At 40.0% G+C, this 26,459-nt stretch overlaps 4 protein-coding genes across 18 annotated transcripts in view; 3 read left to right on the forward strand and 1 right to left on the reverse strand.

The window, feature by feature from the left end:
- The first annotated feature begins 1,554 nt into the window (after positions 1-1,554).
- Positions 1,555-3,133, forward strand: LOC133393667 (carbohydrate sulfotransferase 11-like). The gene is made up of 2 exons (XM_061659501.1): positions 1,555-2,028; positions 2,111-3,133. The coding sequence occupies exons 1-2, from the start codon at positions 1,833-1,835 to the stop codon at positions 2,848-2,850; spliced, it is 936 nt and encodes a 311-aa protein (XP_061515485.1). The 5' UTR covers positions 1,555-1,832; the 3' UTR covers positions 2,851-3,133.
- A 3,679-nt stretch (positions 3,134-6,812) lies between these two features.
- On the reverse strand, positions 6,813-8,552 carry LOC133393815 (carbohydrate sulfotransferase 8-like). Its single transcript, XM_061660444.1, has 2 exons — positions 8,203-8,552; positions 6,813-8,137 (listed from the first exon to the last, which is right to left on the reverse strand). Exons 1-2 carry the CDS (start codon positions 8,453-8,455, stop codon positions 7,401-7,403), a joined length of 990 nt encoding a protein of 329 aa, XP_061516428.1. The 5' UTR covers positions 8,456-8,552; the 3' UTR covers positions 6,813-7,400.
- Positions 8,553-16,607: 8,055 nt separating this feature from the next.
- On the forward strand, positions 16,608-20,843 carry LOC3291085 (uncharacterized). Of its 2 annotated transcripts, none has more exons than XM_559025.4 (2): positions 16,608-16,755; positions 16,900-20,843. In XM_559025.4, the coding sequence occupies exon 2, from the start codon at positions 16,928-16,930 to the stop codon at positions 20,054-20,056; it is 3,129 nt and encodes a 1,042-aa protein (XP_559025.2). In that variant the 5' UTR covers positions 16,608-16,755; positions 16,900-16,927; the 3' UTR covers positions 20,057-20,843. The 2 variants fall into 2 exon arrangements, with proteins under 2 accessions (XP_559025.2, XP_061519070.1); XM_061663086.1 differs by having other exon boundaries at positions 16,676-16,824.
- A 1,114-nt stretch (positions 20,844-21,957) lies between these two features.
- Positions 21,958-26,459, forward strand: part of LOC133394110 (putative uncharacterized protein DDB_G0289263) — a 33,338-nt gene continuing 28,836 nt past the window's right edge. Inside the window, exons 1-2 of one of the 14 annotated variants that reach the window (XM_061663062.1) lie at positions 21,958-22,089; positions 24,323-24,790. In XM_061663062.1, coding sequence (XP_061519046.1) covers positions 24,685-24,790 — 106 coding nt within the window. In that variant the 5' untranslated portion in view covers positions 21,958-22,089; positions 24,323-24,684. The other 13 variants (XM_061663064.1, XM_061663085.1, XM_061663081.1 and 10 more) reach the window with 13 other exon arrangements.

A 26,459-nucleotide genomic window follows, 5' to 3' on the forward strand; every position in this document is an offset into this window, starting at 1 on the left:
ATGAAATTATTAACTTTTTCTTCTTTGGCACAACTACTGTTGTCGGTCGAGGCTACCTGCACTACTTATGGGTTTGACTTTCAATGACTTATGTATGACCACGATAGGCAGTCCTATGTACAACCCGGATTACAGTTCCAAAAGAATTGAACGTGAAATGTTGGGGTTTTCTGCAACAATTTAGACTATAAAACATATTGAATTTCACGTTCACTTTCACGCAAGGCGATCTTATGGCGGCACGGTGCATTCGGGGTTTAAACCCATGATGGGCGGGCATATTGTTAAGTCGTACGAGTTGACGATGGTACCACGAGACTAGTCCAAATTATTTATTTATTACTTTACTTAAATCCAATGACTTTGGAACACACAATTTTAGACATAATATTAAATTTCAATAAAAAAGCGATAAATAATGCGATTAATTTACAGTAAAAAATTGATGTCTTCGAGACAGAAATTGATGCCTTACATGCAAAACTTATGACACGCTACCATAAATGGGTGCCTTGGAGACAAAAATAGGTGAGTTAGAGCCAAAATTTAGTGGCAGCGACAGTAAATTTGAACAATATTAATCAAATTAAATAATTTGTATTTTTCTTATTTACTGAAATTAATAAATATGAGGCAATTTTTAAGATCATAAGATAAATTCGGATATCAGGTTATTTTTTTTTTCTCGCCGTAGCTGTTTCCTACCGGCATTTTTTCTGGTTTTCCCATTCTGGATTGATCCCTAAGTGTGATAATCTCCTGTTATGTCAGATAATCGCTAACCTATAATACTATAGATAATATCGATAGTTTAGAACCTATAACTATCTACTATACTTCTCTACTCTTGTTTCAACATAGAACCAAAACACTGCCATGATATAAGCCTTTTAGAAACGCTTTTGGAAAATTTATCCTATAATTTATAATAATCTTTATCCATTTATTCCTCGCAATTAGAGGTGAATTATACTATACGCCAAATAAGCAGCTCAAAATCGTTTCGCAATCGTATTGATACGAAATTACAACTTTCAAATTATCAATTTTCCCAAATGATGGCAAAAACGAGGGAGAATGTTAACCAATATTTAACATAATTCACACTCAAGCTAACGAATCGTTGTAGAATATGCGAAGCATGTGTAATATCAGGTTCAATTGCCTTCCGTACATTTAGTACACATTTAAGCGTGTTTGCTTATCCAAATACACATACCAGGTACCGGGTACATTTTTTTTGCATAGGCATTTGGAAAAAAACTGCACAAAAATTATATTTTGTTACTTTTCTGAAACCGAAAAATCCGACAAACGTAGTTTCTTTACGATCTGCATTAGATCGAGCGTCGTATCTCGAGGACACGCTGTACCAGTGAACATAAAACAAACAATCGATCCATTCGATGATTGGTTTAGTTTATTAATAGAACAGTCTAGATCGGGATTGGCCGTTGTGTTATTTTTTAAACCCAACAATGTATTCCGGTAGTTATTAAAAAGCTCTAGATGTCAAGTTAGAATTGGCCTTAAAAGCACAATAACACATAATAAAAATGGTTGTTTCTATTGTTTACAAGTATCATTAAGAAACGTGAAATGTTTGTCTTTTGATTTACGCAAAACACAAGAAAAGTATTTCTAGCGGGCTATCTAAGGAAGATCAATTGATACAGAGTGGGTGTGTGTGTGTTTGTATGTGAATAAGATGAGCCTAAAATGTTGATCCAATTTCTATCGTCAACCATACAGTAACTGTGTAAACTGTACCATTTCTGCCATACGATGCTGCGGCTCGAGCGTTTCGGTTCAGTTCTATTACAGCTGTCGCAATGGGAACATTAAACTCGTCGTTTTTATTTCGTTCACAGCTAAGACGTGTGATAAGTATTGCTATCGTTGGCATGCTGATATGTTTCTGCATCGTGTTGTACGGTTTCAAACATGCAGATAGAACTGTGGAGAAAATAAATCGTGATCGATTGTTCCACCTACGTGAAGCATGTGAACGTACCAATAATGGAGGAAGTATGTGATGAAGAGGGTGGTAAACAGTGCACGATACCTAACCAAATGCTGATCAAACTTGTATTCTTTGTCTAACTTGTAGAAAACACAATCGAAACTTCATTCTACATCCACGTGAAAAACGAAAGCTTGCTGTACTGCTTGGTGTTTAAATCGGGCACTACTTCCTGGTTTTATAACATCAACCGTTGGGCTGGGATTAGTGAGGAAACAATATTAGACGATAAAACGGATAATTTTAATCTGGCCCGCCAAAAGTATCCATGGGAAAATCCGCGAGTGTTACTAACTAGTATGAAAAATACCTACTCCTTCATTGTGGTGCGTAACCCTTTCGAACGTCTGATCAGTGCCTACGAGGAACGCTTGCTCGGACAGCTGCATCCGTACTTTAAAAACCTTTCGCATCAAATCTACAGACGTTACCATGACGATGGTAATCATTTTGGTATTCCTTCCTTTGAAGACTTTGCGCGATTCGTCGTGGAGCAGTCTCGAAACAAAAAACCATCTGACCTGCATTGGCGACCGATAAACGACCTGTGCACACCTTGCCTGGCACGATACGACTCGATCTTAAAAATGGAAACGTTTGCACAAGACATCGAATACCTTACAAACCGTACCCAATTGCATGGAAAGATTAAGCCGGTGCAAATGAACCGTTCGCGTCGCGATCGAGTTGATCGGTTAATAGAAAAGTATTTTTCTCAACTGACCAAACAGCAGTTTGATGATTTGTATGATGTGTATCGAATAGATTTTGAATTATTTCAATATTCAGCGGAAAGGTTCTCAAAGTATGTAAAGCAAAAAGAATAGCGTCAGTTGTAAATAAACCTGGCAAAAATGTGTCACTTTGGAAGGAATTAGGAACGTATAAGTTATAAGAAAAGTTAGCTGCTAATTGCAATTCCTGATTTGATATTTTCTTAATGGGGTTTCACAAATGTAGATACCTTATCATGGTTTGAAAAAAAAGCTAACACTGAATGGAACATTCAAAGTAGTAGTAGTATTAGTAGTAGTAGTAGTTTCTTCATATACGTTATGTTTCTGTGTGTACAAATGACTGAATAAAGGTATACATTCATTCTAATCGAAATATAGCCTACTGGATTGTGGAAAACCCATATTGATAAGGAATCATCGTAGTTGTTGTGTTATTGGTTGCTTTTCGAATTCGGTTCGCATCGATCGCATAAACAACCATGAACCACCAACAGTGTAGGATTGACGTAGCTTTCATCGTACAGTATTTGTGATTGATCAACAGTCTTGGCGTTGAATCGTGCTATTGATATTTTCAAACCCGGTGGCTCATAGGGCATATTTCGAAACACTTGTCTCATCAGAAAACATTTGAAAACTATCACCAAGGTTGGGAAGAAAAGAAAAAAATGTAATTCTTTGTACATTAGCTTTCAAATTAATTTGCGAAGAAAACAGCAAATGATTGAGTTTTTATAGTTTGTTTTTTATTTAAATTTCATCGCGAATACACGTGTTACAGTTTGTGTAAACATTGTTTCAGTAAGTTTTACTTGTATAGGAGAACATAACTGATTTACTTGTATCATTTTTTAAGACATTCGAAAATCATTTTTGGCATTATTTATTGCAAATTTGTCTATTTAAGAGATACAACTTATTTTCAATCGTTTGCACGCTTGTAGATCCAACACCGGATCTTAAGCTTTACAACTTCCATTGTTTATATTTTCGATTATTATGTAAACAACTTGTGAAATAATAGCTATAAAAGCAATTAAAACCCATGTTTTCTGGTGATTTAAGCATCATGACACCAAAGTGTCATGACATTCTATCGTAAGGAAACATGGCCACGAAAATTTTAAAATATTTTGCTTATGCTATGAATTGTTCAGTAACAGATGTTATCAAATAACCTTACATAAGAGCAACCCGAAGTCTTGAGTAGAGTCACGGAAGATATATCCAACCAACTACTAGAGAAATCATTAAAACCTGCAAAGAACGTAAAATCAATCAAAATAGCAACCAAACATTATTGTGTTACATTATTTCCCCACTAGGTACACCAAACTCGCGGACTTGAATAATTTCCTAGAGGAAAATTATAAGAGTTTTTTTTATAATTTATTGCAACATCCCGAGGTAGATTTTCCTATAAGCTTACTGAGCGGCCGCGGAGTGCCCCGGTCTAAAGGGGACCCAAGTTAAACCTCCACGTGTTAGTTTGCTGTTATAACTGATTGATTTTTTTTTATTAATGCACGTATTAACAATGACTCACTCGTTATGCGAAAAGCTCGTTATGCGGAAGGCTCATTGTCATATAATTTGTATGAAAAGTTAAATAGTTCCAGGTCATGAAAAGTGCAGTTGTATAGGGATTATAACCATCACAACGATACGGAACACCCCCACGTGGCAACAGTAATTCATCAATCAATTCCCCCCTCTCCCACCCCCCGCCAGCAATCCATTAAAGTGTCCAACCAGGGTCCTCCACTGCTTTTAACGCTTAGGGCCCCCAACGTCCTAAATCCACCACTGCATCTTAATATTGAAACTCTCGAAATGATCACGCTTTCTTATCGGGAACCAAAATGAAACTGCTCGTTATGCGAGATTTTAGTCGTTAAGAGGGTTATTTGTAGAACATTTAGATTTGCTCGTTGTGCGTAAAATTCGTTATAAGGGGTACTCGCTATGAGGTACAGTACTGAAATTTTGAATGTCTGGAATTTTAGTAACAACGGTTTCACTATTTGATTCATTTCCATATAAAATACTACTTACTTCGAAAAACGACCAAATTGTTTTGAAAAACTTTTGTAGAAAAAGTAAATTTTGTTACATTGAATAATATTTGAAAATAGTTTTGAAAAATTTGCACTACCGAAAAATAACGACGATTTGAAAAATTAGCACATCCAAAAACATTGCAAAATATGTAATCCTGATTAAACGAAGACTATAGATACCATTTAAATAATGTCATAACTGGCATTTCAAAAGACAGAAAAACATTAATCCTTAACAAATTCAGGGTTATGTATTTGGTATTCGTAAAAAGATATTCATTAAAGTACGACTAGTGTAATGTTTGTTGATATTTATACATTTTGAGGACTTTTATGGAAACTAGGGACCCCATTTAGATTCCCGAGATGGATAAATCCGCCTCTGGCAATTTTAGCTGTTATCCCCGATATTTCAATAATGACTTAGATTCTGTATTTCCTTAATGTATATATCTTTTCCTACCTTGATCAAATTATAATGCTACAAATGAAAAATAACAAGTCTACTGGTTTAAGGCTGGTTGGCGACAGACGTAGCATTTAAAGAAACAAAACAAAAAAACAGTACAAAAACCAACATTCAATTATTTCCAGATCGTGTTTTATTCACTACACAAGAAATAAATAATAAAAATAATAATGATAATAATAATAAAAATAATTATAATAATAATAATACTAATAATAATAATAATAATACTAATAATAATAATAATAATAATAATAATAATAATAATAATAATAATAATAATAATAATAATAATAATAATAATAATAATAATAATAATAATAATAATAATAATAATAATAATAATAATAATTGTTGTTTATATTGTTTCTTTTTCTTCTCCTTCTTCTTTGGGTCAACAACTGTTGTATGTCAAGGACTACTAGCACTAGTGGGCTTAACTTTTAGTGTCTTATTGATCCACATATGGCAGAATAGATAGGCCTATGTATGGGAGTCGCAAGGTTCATTCGGGGTTTGTACCCTTTAAGGGTATGCTGTTATGTCTTACGAGTAGACGACTGTACCACGAGACTGGCCACTCGCTATTTGTTATTGTGTAGCTTTGTATTTAAAAATCTCATATTCTTTATTATTAAAAATGGGATAAACAAGCATTCGATTAACTACCAAATATCCTATAATATAAACTACAAACTACTACGAGTTTGAGCTTCTTCTATTCGTCTTGGCGTAACAACCTACGTGGTCATTCCAACCTATACAGGCATTCGAGTCTTCTTGGTACCACGCAGCCGGATAGTCTGTTTTGCTACGGGGAAACAGTCCATGCGAGACTTAAACCCACGACGGGCATGTCTTGCAAGTTAATCACTGTACCATAGGATCACGCAAATTCAATATTTTGACAATTTTACATGTCTAATGGTTCATGAAATCCTGGAGATTTATGATTCTTCATGAATTCAATTTTTGAGATTCACGTATCTTTGAAGATTCGTGAACCTTTAGAGATTCGATTCGAGATTCGAATCACTCATCACATCATATGAATGAATCTCAACAAAGAATTCATGAATCCCAGGAACACTAGATTATACAAGCACGAGGGATTTTTTTGTTCTTTGCATACAATAGGCGCGAGGCCACGGGAATGACAAAATGCTGACATTTTTTGTTAAGGTTATGTTTTTATCGATCTAAAAATATTTTATTTTTTTTTTTTTAAATATGTTTTCCATCTAAACAAAATCGATAATAATTGCTTGTCTTTTTGTCATGTAGTATAGCTTTTTGTCGTTCAAGTTGCGTCAATGTGTAGATTTTTGATGAGGCCACGGAAAAGCTCTTTTTTGCAATTGACAAGCAATTTTGACAAAGTTCACAACATATTCAGCATTTTGTGGATCACGTGGCCTCGCACCAACTCCTTTGGTCTAGAGTCAAATTACGGCAACAAAAAAAAAATATAGAAGATTCTCATCGAATTGTCCTTATTCGAAAAATGGTAATATGCATAGTCATCAACAACTGTAAATGATTTTTGTTTTATTTGAATATAAAATACATAACCTAATCCAAGCTTTAGCCTCACATTTTACCATGTTAATTAACAACTTATTTAAATTTAAGGTATTAATTTAATTTTCTTAATTTTTACATATTACACGATTGTTTCATGTTTTAGTTTAACGTTTACACACAAAGCTGTAATTGCTTCTTTTCTACAAATTTTCCCGATTCTCTTGCAATATAACTACAGTGAACCCTCTCTTATTTGACACCTCTCCAATTTGAAAAACCTCTCTTATTTGAACATTTTGCACAGTCCCTTGATTTCCAGTACATTTTTGTTCCTCTAATTTGGAAAACCTCTGAAATCTGTGTCCCTCTTATTTGTGTATGGTGTTGCCATGGTTATTGAAAGATGTATGCTCAAATTAGCGATTCTGTTCGCAGTTTCCTATAGCAACAGTTAAGGCTGCATACTAAATGTTCTGTCTCTTTCTTGTCTTGTATGGACCTTTCATTCACTTTCAACCTCTGTAATTTGAAAACCCCTCTTATTCGAGAGTCCCATCGCCTCTTAAATAAGAGAGGGTTCACTGTATTCACGTCACGGCTTTTGGTATTTGAAAATATTTGTCAGCAGAATATCCGAACAATTCGAAATCGATCTCGTAAATACTGTACAATATTTCTAATTGTTTCTGCGTTATTTGTGAAAAATATTTCATCATCAGAACTTCGACAGGTTCCTTTCTGACGTGGTTTAATTGCATTAGTTTCACTTTACCTTGCAATTTTGCCGCTTTTATCATCACTTCCACATCTTGCTCGTATGTTTCCAGTTTGATTATATAATCATATCTAGCTAAGCAAGGTGTGCAGATATTGTTAACTGGACACCAGTGAATATCTAACCCCATTGTGCTGTTGCGATATTCGACATCATCGATAATGTACTGCACAAAGTCACGGAATGTAATTTTGCCGCTCCCCGTCGGGTGATAGCGGCGATAGATGGCTAGGGATACACGCGAATAGTACGCATTTTTCATACTCACCAGTCGATCTTCAAAAGCGCTTATCAAACGCTCGAAAGGATGCCGTACGATGATAAACGAGAATGAATGTGCCATCGATTGCATTAACGTGACGCGATTTTCTATCGGGTAGAACTTACGCGCAAGAAACAGATTGTCGTTATGCATGATCTCGTATTCCGTGAATCCTGCCCATGTATTAAAGTTGTAGAACCACGTGCTGGTGCCTGCCTTAAACACTGGGCAATAAACCAAACTGTAATTTTTGCTGTGCAGATAGAACGCCGGCTGAAGGTTTGTATCTGAAAGTGTAACATTCTGTGTTAGAGAAGTGTCCTGTGTGCTATACAAACACTGCGCCACGTACGTCCTCCATTGTTTAATCGTTGGCAAACATTTGTCAGGTGTGACAGCCTCCACTTATTGATATCAGTGGCAAATTTTTCTCCAAATTCTGTACGAATCAGTTCGTAGTTTACAACACATATCATTAGCAGTGTGATTATGAATATGCCTCCGATGCACGCCTGAATGTTCGATATGTTTAACGTAAAGAGTCTACATGTAACGCGTCTTTTTACTTTACGATACAAATGTATGACACATGATATACCCATCATAATCAACCCGATACTAATGGACCACTTCGGGCAAGTTTATTTCAGCATGACTTTCTACTATTACTTGCCCGAGTGATGAATAACATGAACGATGAATAACTTCCCTTAGACTAACAAGCATTATAGAAGCATCCAACACACGTGGTCAAACAACAACGTTATAAATTGAGCTTTATTGTTTAAATTAGGATCGTTCGTGCATTTGCATTTTGTTTAGCGGCACGCGCTAGGCTTCACTTAACAATTGGGCAATTGATACAAAAATGTGAAACTCATGTTCACGTCATACGATAACTAAACAGCACCAATTCATAAATGTTGGTTTTGTTTTACTGTTGGCGTTATTATCGTTTAGTTAAAAAAAAGACCGATTTGTTTTGAAATGGCTTTTAGAAACCAGTACAAACCAGTTTGTATCGCCATGTTAAGATCACATGTAACAGTTGAATTTATTTCAATTTAAACAAGGTAATTAAACACATTCTTAAAACGAAAAAGAATGTGAATCTCTTTTGTTACAATAAAATATTAGTAATCTCTATCTTCTTCTGGTATACAGTCAGAATTCAATAATTGAACAATTTTTAGTTTGCATGCTTTTTAGTTGAACGCTCAATAGTTGGCTGACATTTCAATAAAAAAAGCATGCGTTTGTATTGGAAACCCGGTTTTTGAAAATTTCACAAAAATCTCATGGCCTACCAAGAAAAATTTCAGAATTTTTTGTATGGACAAACGAGCCAACTAAAAAGCTCATATTTAATAGTTGGCAAGGAATCGAAGTTCAACCAGTGGCTGGTATTATTGAATCCGTTCGTAGCGGGGACGTACGGCGCTCACAAGAAATTCTAGGGATAGCAACACATTTCTTTAGCCCGGTCCTACAACGCCGCGGTAAATAACTGTAGCAACCATCTAGTACGTAAGGAAAATGAGCGTCGGGACGTACGCCGCTGCTACGAACGGATTCAATCAGCCGTACCGGCAAACTCGTTCGTTCCTGGGAACGTTCGCCGCGACGCTCATTTTCACTCATTTCATAGCCTTCTAGATCAAAAATTAGAAAACCGTATAGATTTTGTACTAGCCAACCTAGTGGTACATCCCTGTCCACTCATGAGCGACGAATGTTTCTCGTCGAACGAATTCACCGGTACGGCTGAATAATACCAGCCAGTGAGTTCAGACTGTCAGCCGTACCGGCGAACTCGTTCGTTCCTGGGAACGTTCGCCGCGACGCTCATTTTCACTCATTTCATAGCCCTCTAGATCAAAAATTAGAAAACCGTATAGACTTTGTACTGGCCAACCTAGTGGTACAACCCTGTCCACTCATGAGTGACGAATGTTTCTCGTCGAACGAGTTCGCCGGTACGGCTGTGTATAAACATTCTAACGCATCAAGGTGCGTTGCGCTTTAGCAGTAACACCGTGGAAAATTTTAGCAATTGCATAGAAACGCGCTTGACAACAAGGAAGTGGTTGCTATAGGCTGGTATTATTGAATCCGTTCGTAGCGGCGGCGTACGTCCCGACACTCATTTTCCTAACGTACTAGATGGTTGCTACAGTTATTCTCCGCGGCGTTGTAGGGCCGGGCTGATGAGATGTGTTGCCATCCCTAGAATTTCATGTGAGCGCCGTACGTTCCCGCTACGAACGGATTCAATCAGCCGTACCGGCGAACTCGTTCGACGAGAAACATTCGTCGCTCATGAGTGGACAGGGTTGTACCACTAGGTTGGCTAATACAAAATCTATACGGTTTTCTAATTTTTGATCTAGAGGGCTAAGAAATGAGTGGCAATGAGCGTTACGGCGAACGTTCCCAGGAACGAACGAGTTCGCCGGTACGGCTGAATAATACCAGCCATAGACTACACCTCTAAAGTTAACATCCCTCTCCTTTTCTCCGTTGCTGTGGTGAAACATGAAAAGTGCTTTTTTCGGGTTTCAGGTTTTGCCGGAAATTCGTGACAATTTTGTTTGAGCAAAAATATATTTCCACTAATCAATACATTTGATTTTATATCCTGAAATTAAAACTGATTAAATTCAATTATATTAATCTAACTAGCTATGAAATATAGCAGTCAATTCAAGAATTTCGGTTGGTCTGTTGGATTTGAGCTGGTCTTGTAGTGAAACCTAACAACATTATAGTCATGAGTTCAGGCCCCGTATGGATCGGGTCTTACGTAGGATGAACTATCCTGCAATGAGCACATCAATGTGATACCAGATAATCAAGGCTAATATTGGCCTAAACGAACATCGTTGGTGGTAAACCAACATCAAAGGAGACAACTTTATTTTGAATGAAAATACGTTACACACCAGCGCCATCTTTTTAATTATTCGCTTACTACTTTGACACTAGCGAAAAACTGCTGGACCTCCTTTTTTCCTCCTAAAACTGCAACGCAAAATGTTTCATCCACTTCGGACATCTTTTGTTGTTATTTGAAAACTTATAAAATGATTTTCCTGCATGTTTTGTCCAATTATTCTCACAAAATATTGCCTCACACTTCCTTCGCAATTTGTTTTTGGAAAAGTTAATTAGCAGCCGTACCGGCGAACTCGTTCGTTTCTGAGAACGTTCGCCGAGATGCTCATTTTCACTCATTTCATAGTCCTCTAGATAAAAAATTAGAAAATCGTATAGATTTTGTACTGGCCATCCTAGTGTTTCTCCTCGAACGAGTTCGCCGGTACGGCTGATTGAGGCGATCACTTCTGCCAAAAAGAGCTCTGCTCGCGGCTGCTTAGATATACAGCCGTACCGGCGAACTCGTTCGTTGAGAAACATTCGTCGCTCATGAGTGGACTGGGTTGTACCACTAAGTCAGGCAGTACAAAATCTATACGGTTTTCGAATTTTTATCAAGAGTCTAGATTTTTATTCTAGAGTATTTTTTTATCTAGAGTGCATTTATCGTTTGTTCCCGGGAACGTTCGCCGCGACGCTCATTTTCACTCATTTCATAGCCCTCTATGATCAAAAGTTAAAAAACCGTCTAGGTTTTGTTCTGCCCAATCTAGTGGTACAATCCTGGGCACTCATGAGCAACGAACGTTCTTCGACGAACGAGCTCCCCGATACGGCCGAATATGTCAGCAAAATTGACCCAAAAGATAATCTGAAAGTAATTTAACAAAAAACTGGTGAAAAAAACACTTAGTTATGAGATTTAACATGAGGTGATGTAGGATATCTATCGCGTTAAAATGAAAACAGAGACTAAAACCGAGGTTAAGATTTAGAAAATGAAAAAAAAAGTTGTCGTAATTTGAATCTTAATACAGTAGAACAACCCGAACGTAGGCAAGAGGCCATGGATTCTTCTTCTTCTATTTGGCGAATGACCAACGTAGTCATATCGGCCTATACAGATGATTTAGAGATTTAATAAGTACCCCCAAGTCGAATACTCAGTCCTTATTGTGAGGTAACGGTTCATAGAGGCTTGAACCTATGACGGGCTTTTTTTAAACCCGTTTGAGTTTACGACTGTACCACGAGACAACCCTATATATTTGGGATATATGTAAACATAGCGTTGTATTGTTTAAAACTTAGTTTCTTTATTTTAAACGCCACAGATGAAATTCACTTTAACAAATATTAAGCGTAGCACGCACGTCTGACCCTTATCGCGGTCCGTAGGAGAGAGCCTCCGTTCGTGTATCGATCTCTTGCATCATGCAGAAGACCGATCACCGATTATCTCTCCCGATCGGCACTCATCCTGTCGGCTTCCAGGGGTAGGCAACCTCTTTTGTCGCACACAACACATAGGATCTTCTCAAACAAATCAATCGATCTTAAAGTGTTTATAAGCTCTCATTAAGTATTAAAATTATGTCCCTGTCCTTCGAACGAAGTACAATATGTCATAGATGTGTACATTCCTGACATTGCTTAAGTCCCGAAGATCTCATACAAATTACAGTTAGAATTCAATAATTGTACGTTTTTCCGAGGTATTTCGAGATTTTTCAGTACATGGGCCTAATATTTGGATTAAGCATAACTAAACAATGTCCTCTACGACGTGCAAGTAAAGTTTTCCAATAAGTGGTCCAAAGAACAGGATCCGGATGTATGAAAACAAGCAACTGAAAAAAAATCTTTTAGGAGTAACGGATCATGCCAGCCTATATAGACTTTCGATGCTTAGTACCACTTAGCCGGATAGTCAATCCTTGCTGAGGGCGACGTTCCATGGGATGGGCATGTTATTAAGATGTCCGAGTTAATGATAGTACCGCAGGACCCCTCGATGCAACAAGAAATAAAAATAGGCAAACTAGACTAGATGTTTCCATTAGTGGTTCAGGTGCTGGTACTATTCAGGTCCCGAAATATAAAAGGAAGCAGTATCAGGGCTCGGAATCAGGATCTGTTCCATGACTGACATGGAATCTTAATCAGTTCAACTATCAGTATGGGGTTCAGTTCCAGTACCGAAAGGTATATGTTGCAGGATCTGCAGTTCAGTTCCAGGACCGTCATGGGTTCATTTTAATACGGACATCACACAAAGCGTGAACTGTGGCGTAAATTGGATTTCAGCCACACAACCCTATAATCTTTTGACAGGAAGTTTACGTTCTTTCATACAAATCAAGTGTAAACTTTTTGCTTTAACGCATCGTGTAAGGTCCCCAATAACCAAAGAAAGCGTCAATAAAGTGCCCCACGGCTATAAAAAATCCTGGAAAACCCTGTATCCTTTACCAAAACCGCCAACGGAATATCTACCAATTCAAATCAAATACGAATGAAAGCTCTTGCCCTCGATAGCTTTTCAAAGCGTTCGTGAAGCATTTCAAGATAAGCTTGAAAAGAAATATTGAATTTCCGTTCGTTTGCATTTTTTGTCAAATGAAGCACAATACCTTGGCTCTATAAATCTTAGCACTCGCTTCGGTCACATCCCGCAGGCCAAAAACTGGTTTTCGTGAGCTCGCCAACGCTCCAAATCGGTGCGATTTTTCCTCGCTAGCGAGCCTTTTTGTAAGTCGTTATGAGGGTTTTTGAGAGTTCAAGATGGTCGCCAAAAAGCTCGCGCTGGTGTGCGATTTCTAACATTCCGAGTAAATATCTATGCGAATGGTCGTGTGGTCAGATACGTGAGTATCATAACCAACGACCATTACTCTAATAACGCTTGCTTCAGTGCTGGTGGTTTACATTGGGGTTTAGTATTTAAACAATCGTATCGCTGAAACCATACAACAGTACAGCGGGTAGGAAAAAGCTCTCCTCCAAGCGAGGAAGCTCCACGGGTTGGGTATCCCACCAACAGATGGCGCCACCAGCATTTGACTATTTTCAGAATGCATGAGTGGTTTGCCGTCTGCTAAACGAAGTATTTTTATATTCCGTTTATGTTGAGAGCTTGAGTCGTTTAGAACCCGCTTAGTGGCCGTTTAGTGGATTTGTCCAAAGCGCCACAGATTAAGCTTAAACGACTGGAAACTCAAATATTGGGGCCCTTTCCATTTGAAGTTCGTAGGCTGAAGTTTCAGTCTGTCAGCTGTTTGCATTGTATACAAGGTGTTATAAATGACAAGGTGAAGTTGTTCAGAGCAAAATGACGTTTCTCGACTTGACACATCTCTTCCGGGGGCTCCGGTATAATAATCGGGGAGGGCTGGTGCGCGGTAATGAAATTTGTATGCAGAGAGTGGCAGATGTCCCCCACAATGTCGCCCAGCAAAAGCGGTAAAAATCAACCTTCTAAATACATTATCCTTGATTCTATAGCAGTTTTCGAGCAGCTATCTATGTGAGTATAATATACAGGTGGGCTTATCCCAAGGTGTATGAATTTAGAAGGCTGATTTTTATCGCTTCTGCTTCTGAATGAAGATTTTAAGAGTGTTTTGAGTATTCGTTAAGCCTCCAGAAAGCTCATTGGAGCAAAAGTTTTCACTCGTTGTGTCAAAAAGTGATGTTCAAAATTGGTTATAAAAAAATGCTATGAGACCACCTGGACTACATACACTTTGATTCCAGATTCCACCACCTGATCTCTTTAATGCACCTTGGGATAATTGTAAACAACACCGTGTTTTCGAGCAGGTACTCGAATCTTATTCTAGCTTTGTGGCTATAGCTATAGCTCTATAGAATAATCTAGACTGAAAATTGCAGGCTAGTTTGTTTGTGTGGTTTTGTATGTAGTGTTTACATGATTTCAGCCTCTAACTGTCAAACTCCATACAAAAAAACTAACTAGAATCGTGAAGGCAGGTTCATAGAAAAAATGAAAGCTCCACAGCTTCACTGATTTGCTCAACAGATGGCGTATTATAACTCATCATTATATTGCTGTACTTTTCTTGCAATGTGTTTCGCCTAGCTTCATCTTATCATGACCTATATAGCCTTCTAACCTAGTATTTAATTTTCCAGTCGTTTAAGCACAGCATCTCATGTTGTTTTTCTGCAAGGTGAAGAAGAGCACGCCTTGCTTCAAATTAAGCATTTTTAACAAATATACCCAAGCGTCTTTTTAGGCCGTCCACAAGGACAGAGGAGGTGTGGTAGGCCCAAATTGAGGTGGCAAGATGGCGTGGAGGCGTCCGCCATTAAGGCCGGGATAACGGACTGGCAGACGAAGGCGCGAGACCGTGAGCGGTTTCGGACACTCCTGAGGCAGGCCAAGACCGCTAAGCGGTTGTAGCGCCGGATAAGTAAGTAAGTAAGTATACCCAAGCAAAATTTTTCGGGAATAATGAACACAAACTCATACCATCTCTTTCTATTCATCAGCCCTACTCTCTCACACGCATCGATGAACTTTTACACATCTCTTTGTTCATTCCCAAGTGCCACAAATCCACTAAACGACCACTAAACGGCTTCTAAACGACTCAAGTTCTCTACCTAAACGGAATATAGAAAGACTTCGTTTAGCAGACGGCAAACGACTCATGCATTCTAAAAATAGCGAAAAAGATGGTGGCGCTCTCTGTTGGTGGGATACCCCAACCAGTTGAGCTTCATCGCTTGGAGGAGAGCTTTCTCATTTCTTCTGTACTGTTGTATGGTTTCGCATTGAAGTTATGCATCGCTAGAACTAGAACGGCGATACGATTGTTTAAATACTAAACTCGAACGGAAACCACCAGCACTGAAGCAAGTGAGATTTGAGTAAAGGTCGTTGGTGTTGATACCCACGTATCTGACCACACGACCATTCATATAGATTTTTGCTCAAAAAGTTAGAATGCTATATAGGTCATGATAAGATGAAACTTGTCGAAACACATCGCGAGAAAAGGATAGCAATATAATGATGAGTTGTAATACGCCATCTATTGATCAAACCAATGAAGCTGTGGAGCTTTCATTTTTTTACTATGGATATTCAATTTTCCAGTCGTTTAAGCTTAATCTGTGGCGCTTGGGTTGTACTATATTTGAAGCGTTTCAAACTGAAAGATAACGATTCATGTTCATGAAGTAGATATGGTGAAATGGTAATGGTGTAATGTTTGTACCACGGTTGACATGAGTTCAATTCTATTTTTACTATTTTCATTGATGATTTAAAGTTTTCTTTTCTTTTTAAAACATCCATTTAGTATCAGTACCCCTTCATACAACAAAACCAGCAAATAGCACGATAATGAATAATGATATGGTGGCGCAACTGGAAAAGTGATTCGAAGTGGAATTAGCGATGTGGTTGGTAGCATCAAGGATGTAGCATGAGCGTTAATTGGAACATGAGGGGAGGGAGTGAATCCGAATGGTTCATTTAATTTAAACCCAGTAATTTAAACCTTTCAGCTATTAATAAAATAACACGCTTACCCATTTTCTCTTGATTTTTGTTCAAAATAATCAACTAAATTGAGCACTTCTATTTCGCTACTATTTCTACCCACCAAGTTGTTTACATTTTTCACGCGACCATGTGCGAGAAAGAGATGGTACGACAAATCTAACGAGAACATACACTCCTCGGTATATGATGCGCGTAGATTGTCACCAACACAACGAAAGGCTTATGGACAAATATTGAGGAAGTTTTTTGAAGTGAAGTGGGAGAGAGAAGCACAGAAGCTCACCTCGAAACGAGCACTGTAAGCGAGTAAAGGACGGTTAGAGAAAATGAGCGAGATGCAGCGATTTTTGAACGTCAAAATCCTTCACCTTGCTCAACGGGAATTCGGGCCATGCGTTTGGCGGGTCAGAAGTTCAATTCTTCTGATTGTAAATAAAAAATGTCGATCTGAAAGGAACGAAACGAAATCCCCTCCCAGTGGTGTTTATAATGGTAAGTTGTGTCGCGTAATGCAAACGTATTCGTGCGAAACAAGTTTGTGCATAGCTAGTATCCACCCAGGTGCGGGTTTGTTTGGCTGGGAAATTCCTCGCCCACACGGGACAAATTAACTTACCCTCTGCTGTTTTCTTCCAGCGCTGGTGTTGTAGTGCACACAACCACGATGAGCGCTTCCGAGGGCCACTGGGAACCCTTAGCCGAGATTTACCTGTCGCATCCATTGGTGAAGGATAAGAAGAAAAGCATTTATTGCCTATGCAGCCGTGTATTCATCAAGAATTATTACGATGTGTACGTGTCCACCTTGGAACGAGGTGATTCCGTGCCCTTGATAACATCGATGGATCCCATAACACAAGCAGAGCAAGGCAATGCTTCATCAGCAATAAAATCGGTGGAAGCGAAGAGTGCGGAAGGCGCTGTAGTCGCAGCTGCACAGCAGCCAGCTGGGGGTGGTGGTGACGAAATATTAGATGTGCTGGACCGTGCCGAAGTGGACGATGTGTTCATTGAGGAACCTTTGGTTAAGCAGCTAAGCTTTGGACGAGATGGTGCACGTAAACTGACGTCCAAATGGGGCGATCGCGATCCGGGGACGACCAGTGACGCCAGTTGCTACTTCAGTGCTAGTGCAAGCCACTCCGATACGAACTACTGTAGCACGGATGAGCATGAGCATGTGCTCTATGCTTCAGGGGGTGGATCGCAGAACATTGTGGCAGGGTTGACGACAGGCAACAGCAGCGTAAGAAACATTGTCACATGCGGGTTGCATTCCAGTGATAGTGGAGCAGACCTTTCGGAACGCATCCATGAACGGAAACTGTCTCTCAAAGATGAATTACTCGAACGCAGCAAAACGAACGCAGAAGACGGCGAGCATGGCCGTGGAAGCGGCGGGCCTATCCCTTCGCTTGCGTCAATGGAACGGAACAACAGTCTTCCAGAAGCGTTCGGGCGGGAAGATTTACACGAAGCATGGGAAACGTACTGGAACAAGCACGGCGAAGCAATAATCTGGGCGTCGTGGATTGAAAAGTACAGCGACTACATCAATCCGGAGTATTTAGAGCCGGGAGATCAGGGCCAGGCCACCGGTACCAATACGCCGCACGATAAAAGTGAAGCAACACCCGGCACGGCCACCGAAGTAGATAAAGATTTTTCTTTCGATAACGATGCAATCACGGCTGCCAGTGCCATGGAAATAGTGGTGTCCGCCTGTTCCCCTCATCCTTACACAAAATCAACGTACCAAATGGCACATTGGTCGCTACCTTTTGGTGAAGGTGCGGGTGGCAGCGGAAGCGGTATCGGGGATGACGCACTTTGGAGCACCCACCGCTCGGGTAGCTGCGAAAATGAAGCTCTCTTAAGCCCACGTTGTGATTCGGTTACCTCAAGCATACCGCTTACGGTGGGCACCACGGACTCCATGACCAATGTCACGCGGATGACAATTTCCAGTTACGATTTTTGCAGCTCGAAGGTTAGCTCGGAAAGCTCGAACCTGTCCGAAAGTCTTAGCTCGGAAATTTCCAACGAAAGCTCGAACAGCTCCGACATGCTCGAAACGGAATACTTGGTCGGGGCGAATCGAGCGACCGGTGCCACGTTACCACCAGACGAAGAGGCTGCGATGGATGGGGAGCAGTACTGGCAAATCTTATGGCAACAGCACTTCCAAGAGCTGTATGCCAAGCAGTATCATCACTTTATGGCCGAACACGCACACGACGAAGCGAATACGGGTTGCGGCGAGCGAAACAGCAGCTCAAAGTACTATAAACGAAAACGCAACAGCAATAATGGTGCATGCAGAGGCGATGCACATTCCTACCAGCTACCACAGCCAGAGCTGCAGCTGCCGGAAATGGTGGCGGAAATGCGCTTATCCCAGGCCGAGACTGCGAGTGAGCCCAAGGATGGGAACGACGAGACGAGCAATAAGGAAAAGAGCGATGGAAAGACTGTGGAATCAGCCGAAGATCTGTCGGCGGTGCTGCAGTCGTACGGTTTGCCGACGGCATTCGGAAAGCAAACGCAGCAACCGGCCGGAGATGGGGGTGAAGATAGACCTCCAAATGAAAAGCCCATCAATCTGAAACGTAGCCACGAGAGTGACAACGAAGAAACGCCGAAAGAACGCTTGAAAGCTGCATTCGAGCTGATGGGGTACTGCTTTTCGGACCCGGCGAATGAGACCGAATCGATCATAAATATCTCCGGAGAGGTTGTGTATCGCAAAAAGCACATTCGCCTGCACAATCGGGTGCTGAAAATGAAACACCACAAACCCAAGCACTCATACTTCGATGACGAAGGCAACGAGCTCCAGACTGCTAGCGGTGGCGATAAGACGGATGCTGCCACCTCGGCAGATGTACTGCTGCTACACTCTTCCTCCGACGACGATGAAGCTAATCCGGGAGCGGTGGGCAGAGCGAGTGTACGATCGAGTACAATCCTGGAGATGAATCAACTACCACCGGCTGTCGTTGGGAAGGAAGTGGACTCGCTGGAAAGTGGCGACGGTACCGAGAATGTGTTGGAAACGCCAGGAATCGCGTCCAGCGAAAGTGGATGCAACGTTCCGACCAGCACGACGAAGAAGGAGAAGAAAAAGAAGCGCAAAACGAAATTTGTCGCCAGTCTGCCAGCAGACATTGCCAACGATAGATCGCTGCTAAAGTATTGGTACAAGCGGTTTTCGCTGTTCTCGCTGTTCGACGCTGGCATCAAGCTTGATCGGGAGTCGTGGTTCTCGGTTACCCCGGAGAAGGTGGCAGCACACACGGCCGAACGGTGCCGCTCGGACCTTATCATCGATGCGTTCTGTGGTTGCGGTGGAAACACGATACAGTTTGCTTTTAGCTGTCAAAAGGTAATCGCGATCGATATTGACCCGCGAAAGATAGAGATGGCCAAGCACAATGCGGCGGTGTACGGTGTGGCCGATCGAATAGAGTTCATCGTCGGAGACTTCATGCAGCTGGTGGATCGGTTACAGGCCGATGTTGTGTTCCTATCACCACCGTGGGGCGGTCCAGGCTATCTGAAGGATGAAGTGTACAATCTGGAGCAATCGCTGCTGCCCGTACCGGCTACGCAGCTGATGGAAGCGGCTCAACGTGTGAGTAAAAACATAGCCCTCTACTTGCCGCGCAATTCGAACACGCAGCAGCTGACGATGCTGGCCGGTCCAAACGGAGCAGTGGAAATCGAGCAGAATTTCCTCGACCGAAAGCTGATTGCGCTGACCGCATACTACGGAGATTTGATCAACCAATAGATTACGGCTTTGGCTTCCATTATGCATTTGCTGTTGACGTGTGCGCTTCGTACTGATGATATGCGCCAGAAACACCAAGCAGAAACGCCGCCGACATGTGCTGTAAAGCGTAGCATTGTATCTGCATTCCGCCATTTTCAAACCCTTACCGTTGATGTTTACATTTCGTTCAAAAATAACTGTAGTGTAGCGTATCGCACAAATGCTAATTATTTGATTCTTCAATTCTTATCGCAAAAACAAAGTCTCGATAAACCCGATGGCAGGTGAAATAGTTTCAAAACCCGAATAGTTTTAAAATTCTTATTTTAGCAATTGATGCAGCCGAAGATCAGTTTTAACACCAGTGTGTTGTCTTGAACCGCGTGTTTTTTAGATTTATGTGGCTGGAAGATATGTATACATTTTGCGTTCCAAATGCTTAGTTTGTGATGTCGCAAAATGCTAGCCTATTTTCGTTAGGACAATCTTGAGCATAGGTGACTTGACAAACTACTAGGTACTTACACTATCGATAGAAAGGTTTAGAAGGATTGCGTTTGCTTTCATTAGGATGAAGTGTTAGGTAAGATGGTTGTGTTCGTTTCTACACCTTCCTTCGTAAGTTAGGAAAGCATATTCTTAGATAAATTCAGTTTTGCGTGTGTTGTTCATGACTTTCTGTTTACGCCACTGCGAGGAGTGAATGATTAAAGTAAAGAAATAATAATATTAAATAAATGGGCAAACCTAGAGGAACTTACAGAAATTTAACACTATTAATAATAAAAACATACTTTATTTGAAATCGAACGCGTGTAATTGTAGTTTTACTGAAGTGTAGTTTACTGCTGCATCACAACCAAGCATGAGTTCGGATTTTTATTTCAGCAGATATCGTTGTAGCGCCTCTCTGTAGTTCTTGTGATTACCGACGGCAAAGAACCATCTGGTGAGGATTGTCGTGTGAAGGAAGTTCATGTTCAAGGTCGAAACTCTTCGCCGATTGGGAAACAGGTTTTATTGGCGACAGGTACACGACACGGAATGAGGACGAAAAGAATGCCTGCATTGTGTGTTTGTTGTTCCTCAGTTCATCAACACCTTTAATTTTTGTGTTGTACGACGATGCTGGTGTTTTATATGTAGAAAAATGCATAAAAAAATTTCAAAATATTTACAGATTATGGGCGTACATTCTGATTGGTGCTGCAAATTATCGATGGGAGGTAACAAACACGATTTACCCGCCGGTCATGCGGGTTGATGTGTTTAAATTGATTCTCGTATCATGCAGATTCAATGCAACTACGAGCTTCAAATGTTGCCGTTAGCGCAGAAGGTCTTCTTAAAGGTTAACGTTCTACTTCTCTAGTTGCAACAGTATGACGAAATCCAAATATATAAGAAATGTGACATCGTTTTCTCGAATTGAATGGAGTTGAGAAATATATATCCTCTTAATATTTTGTTATGTAAGAAATACATCCTCCTTTTTCTATTGGACTAATGTTACGATTGATCTTATAAAAAGTACTGTTGCATATTTTCCCTCCATACAGATGGCAAATAATCGTCTCTGGACGTGAGCGAACACGTTGCCATGGTGTAACAATTCCTTACAATTTCCAGCTACCAGACGCGAACCGCCGTCCCCAACACAAACGGGTTTTGCCCGACCATATCCAAACACACACACACACGTTCGTGCTGTACATCAAACGCACTGGGTACTAAAATCACCTTGCGCATTGATCAATGGGTCATGAAAATGTTGGACGTTCACAAACATAAGCGCAATGGCAAAAAGGAGCTGAGGGCTAGGGATTGAACCCAGCACGCGATTGATTAGAGCACACAACCGTGTGTATACGCGATGGTTGTTGTGGTCGCCAGGCAACGTCGTCGCCATCGTCGCCGTTTCGGTCCGGTTGTCAGTCAAAAGGAAACATCTGAGCGATACAGTCTAACCGTGTGGTCGTCCGTTGTGCTCCGACAGTCATATCGGGAAGGTGGAGAAGAAAAATGTGAACAATATACTTTTTGGTGATAATGTGTGTAAAGTTAAGGAAAATAACCTAGAAGGATAGTGATATCATGATTAAATATTCAATACACACAAAAGTATTTTGAATAGACCTGCGATTTGCTTCTTCGTTCGAGTTTTTCGGTGCGGTTGCAGAATGCGTTGTATGTGAAAAATGTGTTTTACCAACTTTTTGAGAAACTTTACATTTCAATGATTCTTGTGGAGGCATTGTGGATGAAAAATAGATTATTTTTGAAAATATTCGAACAATGTAGTCGGCCACCTGAGAATGGAAGTGAAAAACGTTAATCTACGATTATCCTTCGGTAGATTTTGAACTATGTTAATTTAATTAGAGAGTCTACCTGTCGTGAAACAATTCCTAACCCCAGAAGGGTGCGTTCACTGGCACATGAGTAGAAAAAAAAAACAAACAAAAATTAAATGCAAAAACTTAACGAACTCGAACGTAGTATTGGTAGTCACACGTGTGATTCAGTGCTTGCTACACTCTGTGACACTGAAACTACAAATCATGCATGGAAAAAATGGATATGATTATGACCTTATGGCATGTTATTGATATAATGGGAACCGTGACTATAGCGTCGCCTTTGGCGGAAATACAGACGTCATCCCAAAGTAATTACTAAAGTTCCATTACGTTCAAGTGACACAAGTTTAAGAAAAGAATTTCTAAAAAGTGGAGACAATACTTTAACTTTGCCATAACCACTGTCCATTTTCATGGTACACATATATTATTGTTTATGTATAATTTCCATTAATAATTTTATAAACAATTTATTTTTTATTACTTCTGAAAATATAGCGTGTTCTAAGGCTTTTATAGGGATTTCGCAGCATAGCGTGATGGAATTGTAAACTGCTCTACTTGCAATAACATTTAGCACGCAATAGTTAGAGCCAAACTTTTACGTCCTCTAGCAAAAGTTTTCTAAGCTTCAAAACAGACCGTAGTGAGGGGGAATGTATTGATTGTAATCATTTTTACCACGCTTTCTGTAGTTAAAGAACAAAACGAAAACGTATGCTATCGATCAAACCTAACTGACTTTGCACCGAACTGAAATTCAACACCTTGGAAACGCAAATTGAAGGGCTGTAGGAGGTCCTTCCTCAAAGCACCGCGAACTATGCAACGGAAAGAACAATCCAGTCTTCGATGCGATGGCCCATTTTCCATTGCTAGGTTAACTGAGGCAAGCAGAAATGTTTTGAGTAGCATATTGAGTGTTTCATTTTTTTTCTCCAAAAATTCGTTATATTTTTGATTGGAAATAGTGTCTAACCAGGTGAGATGACGATCTGTTTTGAACAACTATCCTACATATATATTTCCTATATTTCTTAGCAAAAATACCAGAAATAATTCTTGTTTTACTAGCTAAGTTTTTATCCATCAACCCACCACCACCACGACGTTGTAAGCGAAACCAAATCCCACGCAGTAGTTGTTCCGCTGCTAGCATAGCAGAGGGAGAGAACAGTGTTTAGTAAACTGCATCGATTTGGATGGATCTTGGGTGTTTTGTTTGACGTTTGCTATTACTTCACACCGTGTGGGCGGCCGTTCAATCGACCCAAAGTCTATCGGGCAAGATGGATTGAGCAACAATCGTGCAGTATGCTAGTATGAGATCGCGACACCTTTACACGGACGTAGGGACGGGATTCTGATACCGAATGATGATATCATACGTCCGACAGGTACATACCTGTCGCGCATATTATTTTGTGGTGTCCCTCGTGTCTTTTGATGGTATTAGTGATGATGATGATGATGGTGGCTATGTTCATGGACATTATGACGGGTTTTTGGCCCAATCAATGTATGCGTGTTGGTGTGTGTGTGTGTGTGTGTGTGTGTGTGTGTGTGTGTTTGTGTGTATGTGCGCTTGTGGACTGGAATGCCTCCATCCGATCGATCTCTGGCAAGGCGACAAATGGCCAGGTGGAAGCGAGCAAGAGTAAGTGCAGGAAAGAAAAAAAATGAATCACACCGTCACCTTTGTGCGAGAATGGGAAGCAACTATAACCATTCGAGTGAGAAAACTCCATTCAATACTCGTTTGTTCGCTTCACTGGGCAAGCCCAGGGCTGTGTTTTGCTCCGGCAAACAGACCACCGTCAAGCGCGCTTATCCGCGGTCGCCTCGCGATTAGGGCTGTACACGATGTACGAGGATCGAGCAACAAAGTTTAAGAAAAGTTAAAACAATACATCGCATTTTACAGTCATTATACAGACCACCGGCGAGTAGCGATAGTGAAAAAGGTGTTTATTTGTCCACAATATAGGAAGTGTGCGTGATGAGCGATGCAGCCACGACTGTACGCCCGAAAAAGTGAAATGAAATGAGATTAAAATCGAAAAGTGTACCCTTGTGTATCAATGGTGAAATGATTGAAATTGTGCAATAATGTCATTAAAATAATTACTTCACTGTGTGTGGCAAAGTGATTGGAAGCGCGTACCATGTTGCATAAGTGATTAGTGTACGAAGCAGTGACAACAATAGTAAAAAAGCTCAAAATCAATCACCCGCTATCGGAAATTGTTTGATCTAACAGTGAAAACACGACAGTGTGACGCCACGATGGATAGCGATACTGATTTCGAGAGAACCATCAACAACGCCATGGATGCGCTAGAAAACGCCATCGAGAACGGTTTCGACGAAGACTTCAAGGAACGATACGACCGTAAGTTTCTTATCATAAAATTTTCGTTTCCTACGACCTATCGCAACACATTGGTTAGATAACCGGCGAAGGTAACGATGTTGTCTGTTTGGAAAGTAAACAAAAAGATACCGGTTTTATATTTAGTTGTTTGCAAGAAGTATAAAATTTCGATCCGCTATCTATATTCATAGCAATTTTGCCATCAAATCGATAGCGAAAAAAGTAACTTTGCATGTGCAACGATTTCGCAATAACTGATAAGGTGAAATAAATCGAACCATGGCGTAAGGGATAATCCCTTACGATAAGACGGGGGCTTTTTATGTTAACATATGCATTTTGATAAATGCACTGAACTAGAATCTTCTATTGATTTTGTACGTAAATTGCTTATTAAAGAGAGATTAAATGGTCACAAATGTCCAATAAATAACATCATTTATAAAGGCCAGATGATGTTATGATGATGGCTGTTACAATGATGACTACAATGTTATAATGTTATGTTGAAGGCTACAATTTTTAATGTTGTTAAATAATAATGTTGTGATGATGGCTACAATTTTTTTGGTAAAACTGCTCACAAGTGTTGGAATGATTGTAAATTGTGACATATTCGTTTAATAAGGAGAATTTAATTTTATTGCAAAATTGTTAAATTCTAGTTTAAAAAAATAATTAAGAATTAAGTACTGATTTCTATTACTTCACAATTAACTGAATTTAATCCTAAAACAAGTAGTCAAACTTAATGCCAGAAAATGCATTGGAAAGCTGATATGCGCAATATAATATTGATTCCAGAAACGAATTTGGCACTGTGTTGTTCTTTACAGTTTGAAGAAAAAAGGTGCAAATAGATTTATTTAAATACTACAACAGATTGAGGAATGTGTCAAACTTTGTGGGGAATGTATTACATTTGAATTTGTTCTGATCGTCATTTCTGGAGGATAACATTTTCAAATTATCTGTTGATGGTGTTTAAATTAGTGGGCGAAACAATCAATCAGCTTGGTCAATTCAGATGAGACGCTCAGGGCTCGTTCGTTTGGCTAGGTCTCGGATTTTTCAGAGACCAAATTAGGGTAGTCCAAGGATAAGCGAACAATGATGAAATAAGTCCACACCATCGCACGTGGACCACCACCATGGGTGAGGTCTACTTATGTGTTGTGGAGATCGTGCTGTTACTGTTCAACTAAATGGTCCTTAGCAGCATGCACATACCTGTGGCCAAGAGCCGCATGTCCCATAAATGGGAACCGTATTTGCTTGCCTGTTGATATTGCTCACGATTCGGTCGGGCAGTGTTTAAATATGTTTAAACTTACCAGTGTATTGAAGCAAACAAAACACGTTATTCTGAGTTGGTAGAAATATTGACATAGAAACAGACATAGAATCACGGGAAGGTGAGAGACGCTCGTATTTATGAGTCCATTAAATTCAATTGAAAAAAAGAAAATAAGTGACAGGCAAGATTAGGTGATGTGATTTGATTACCGTATGCCTGACGCGTACTAGGTCACATTTGTTTATATTCAACAAAGGCCACTGACTTTACCCAATCAACATCTTGTTCTAAGGATCATAAAACTGGTGAGAAATGCTTTCAGCGTCATGTCATGTAGGCACATATGAAGTACAAAAAGTACGCACGTTTCTAACAAAACAAAAATGGTTG

Source organism: Anopheles gambiae, chromosome 3, assembly GCF_943734735.2.
Source record: "Anopheles gambiae chromosome 3, idAnoGambNW_F1_1, whole genome shotgun sequence".
NCBI lineage: Eukaryota > Metazoa > Arthropoda > Insecta > Diptera > Culicidae > Anopheles > Anopheles gambiae.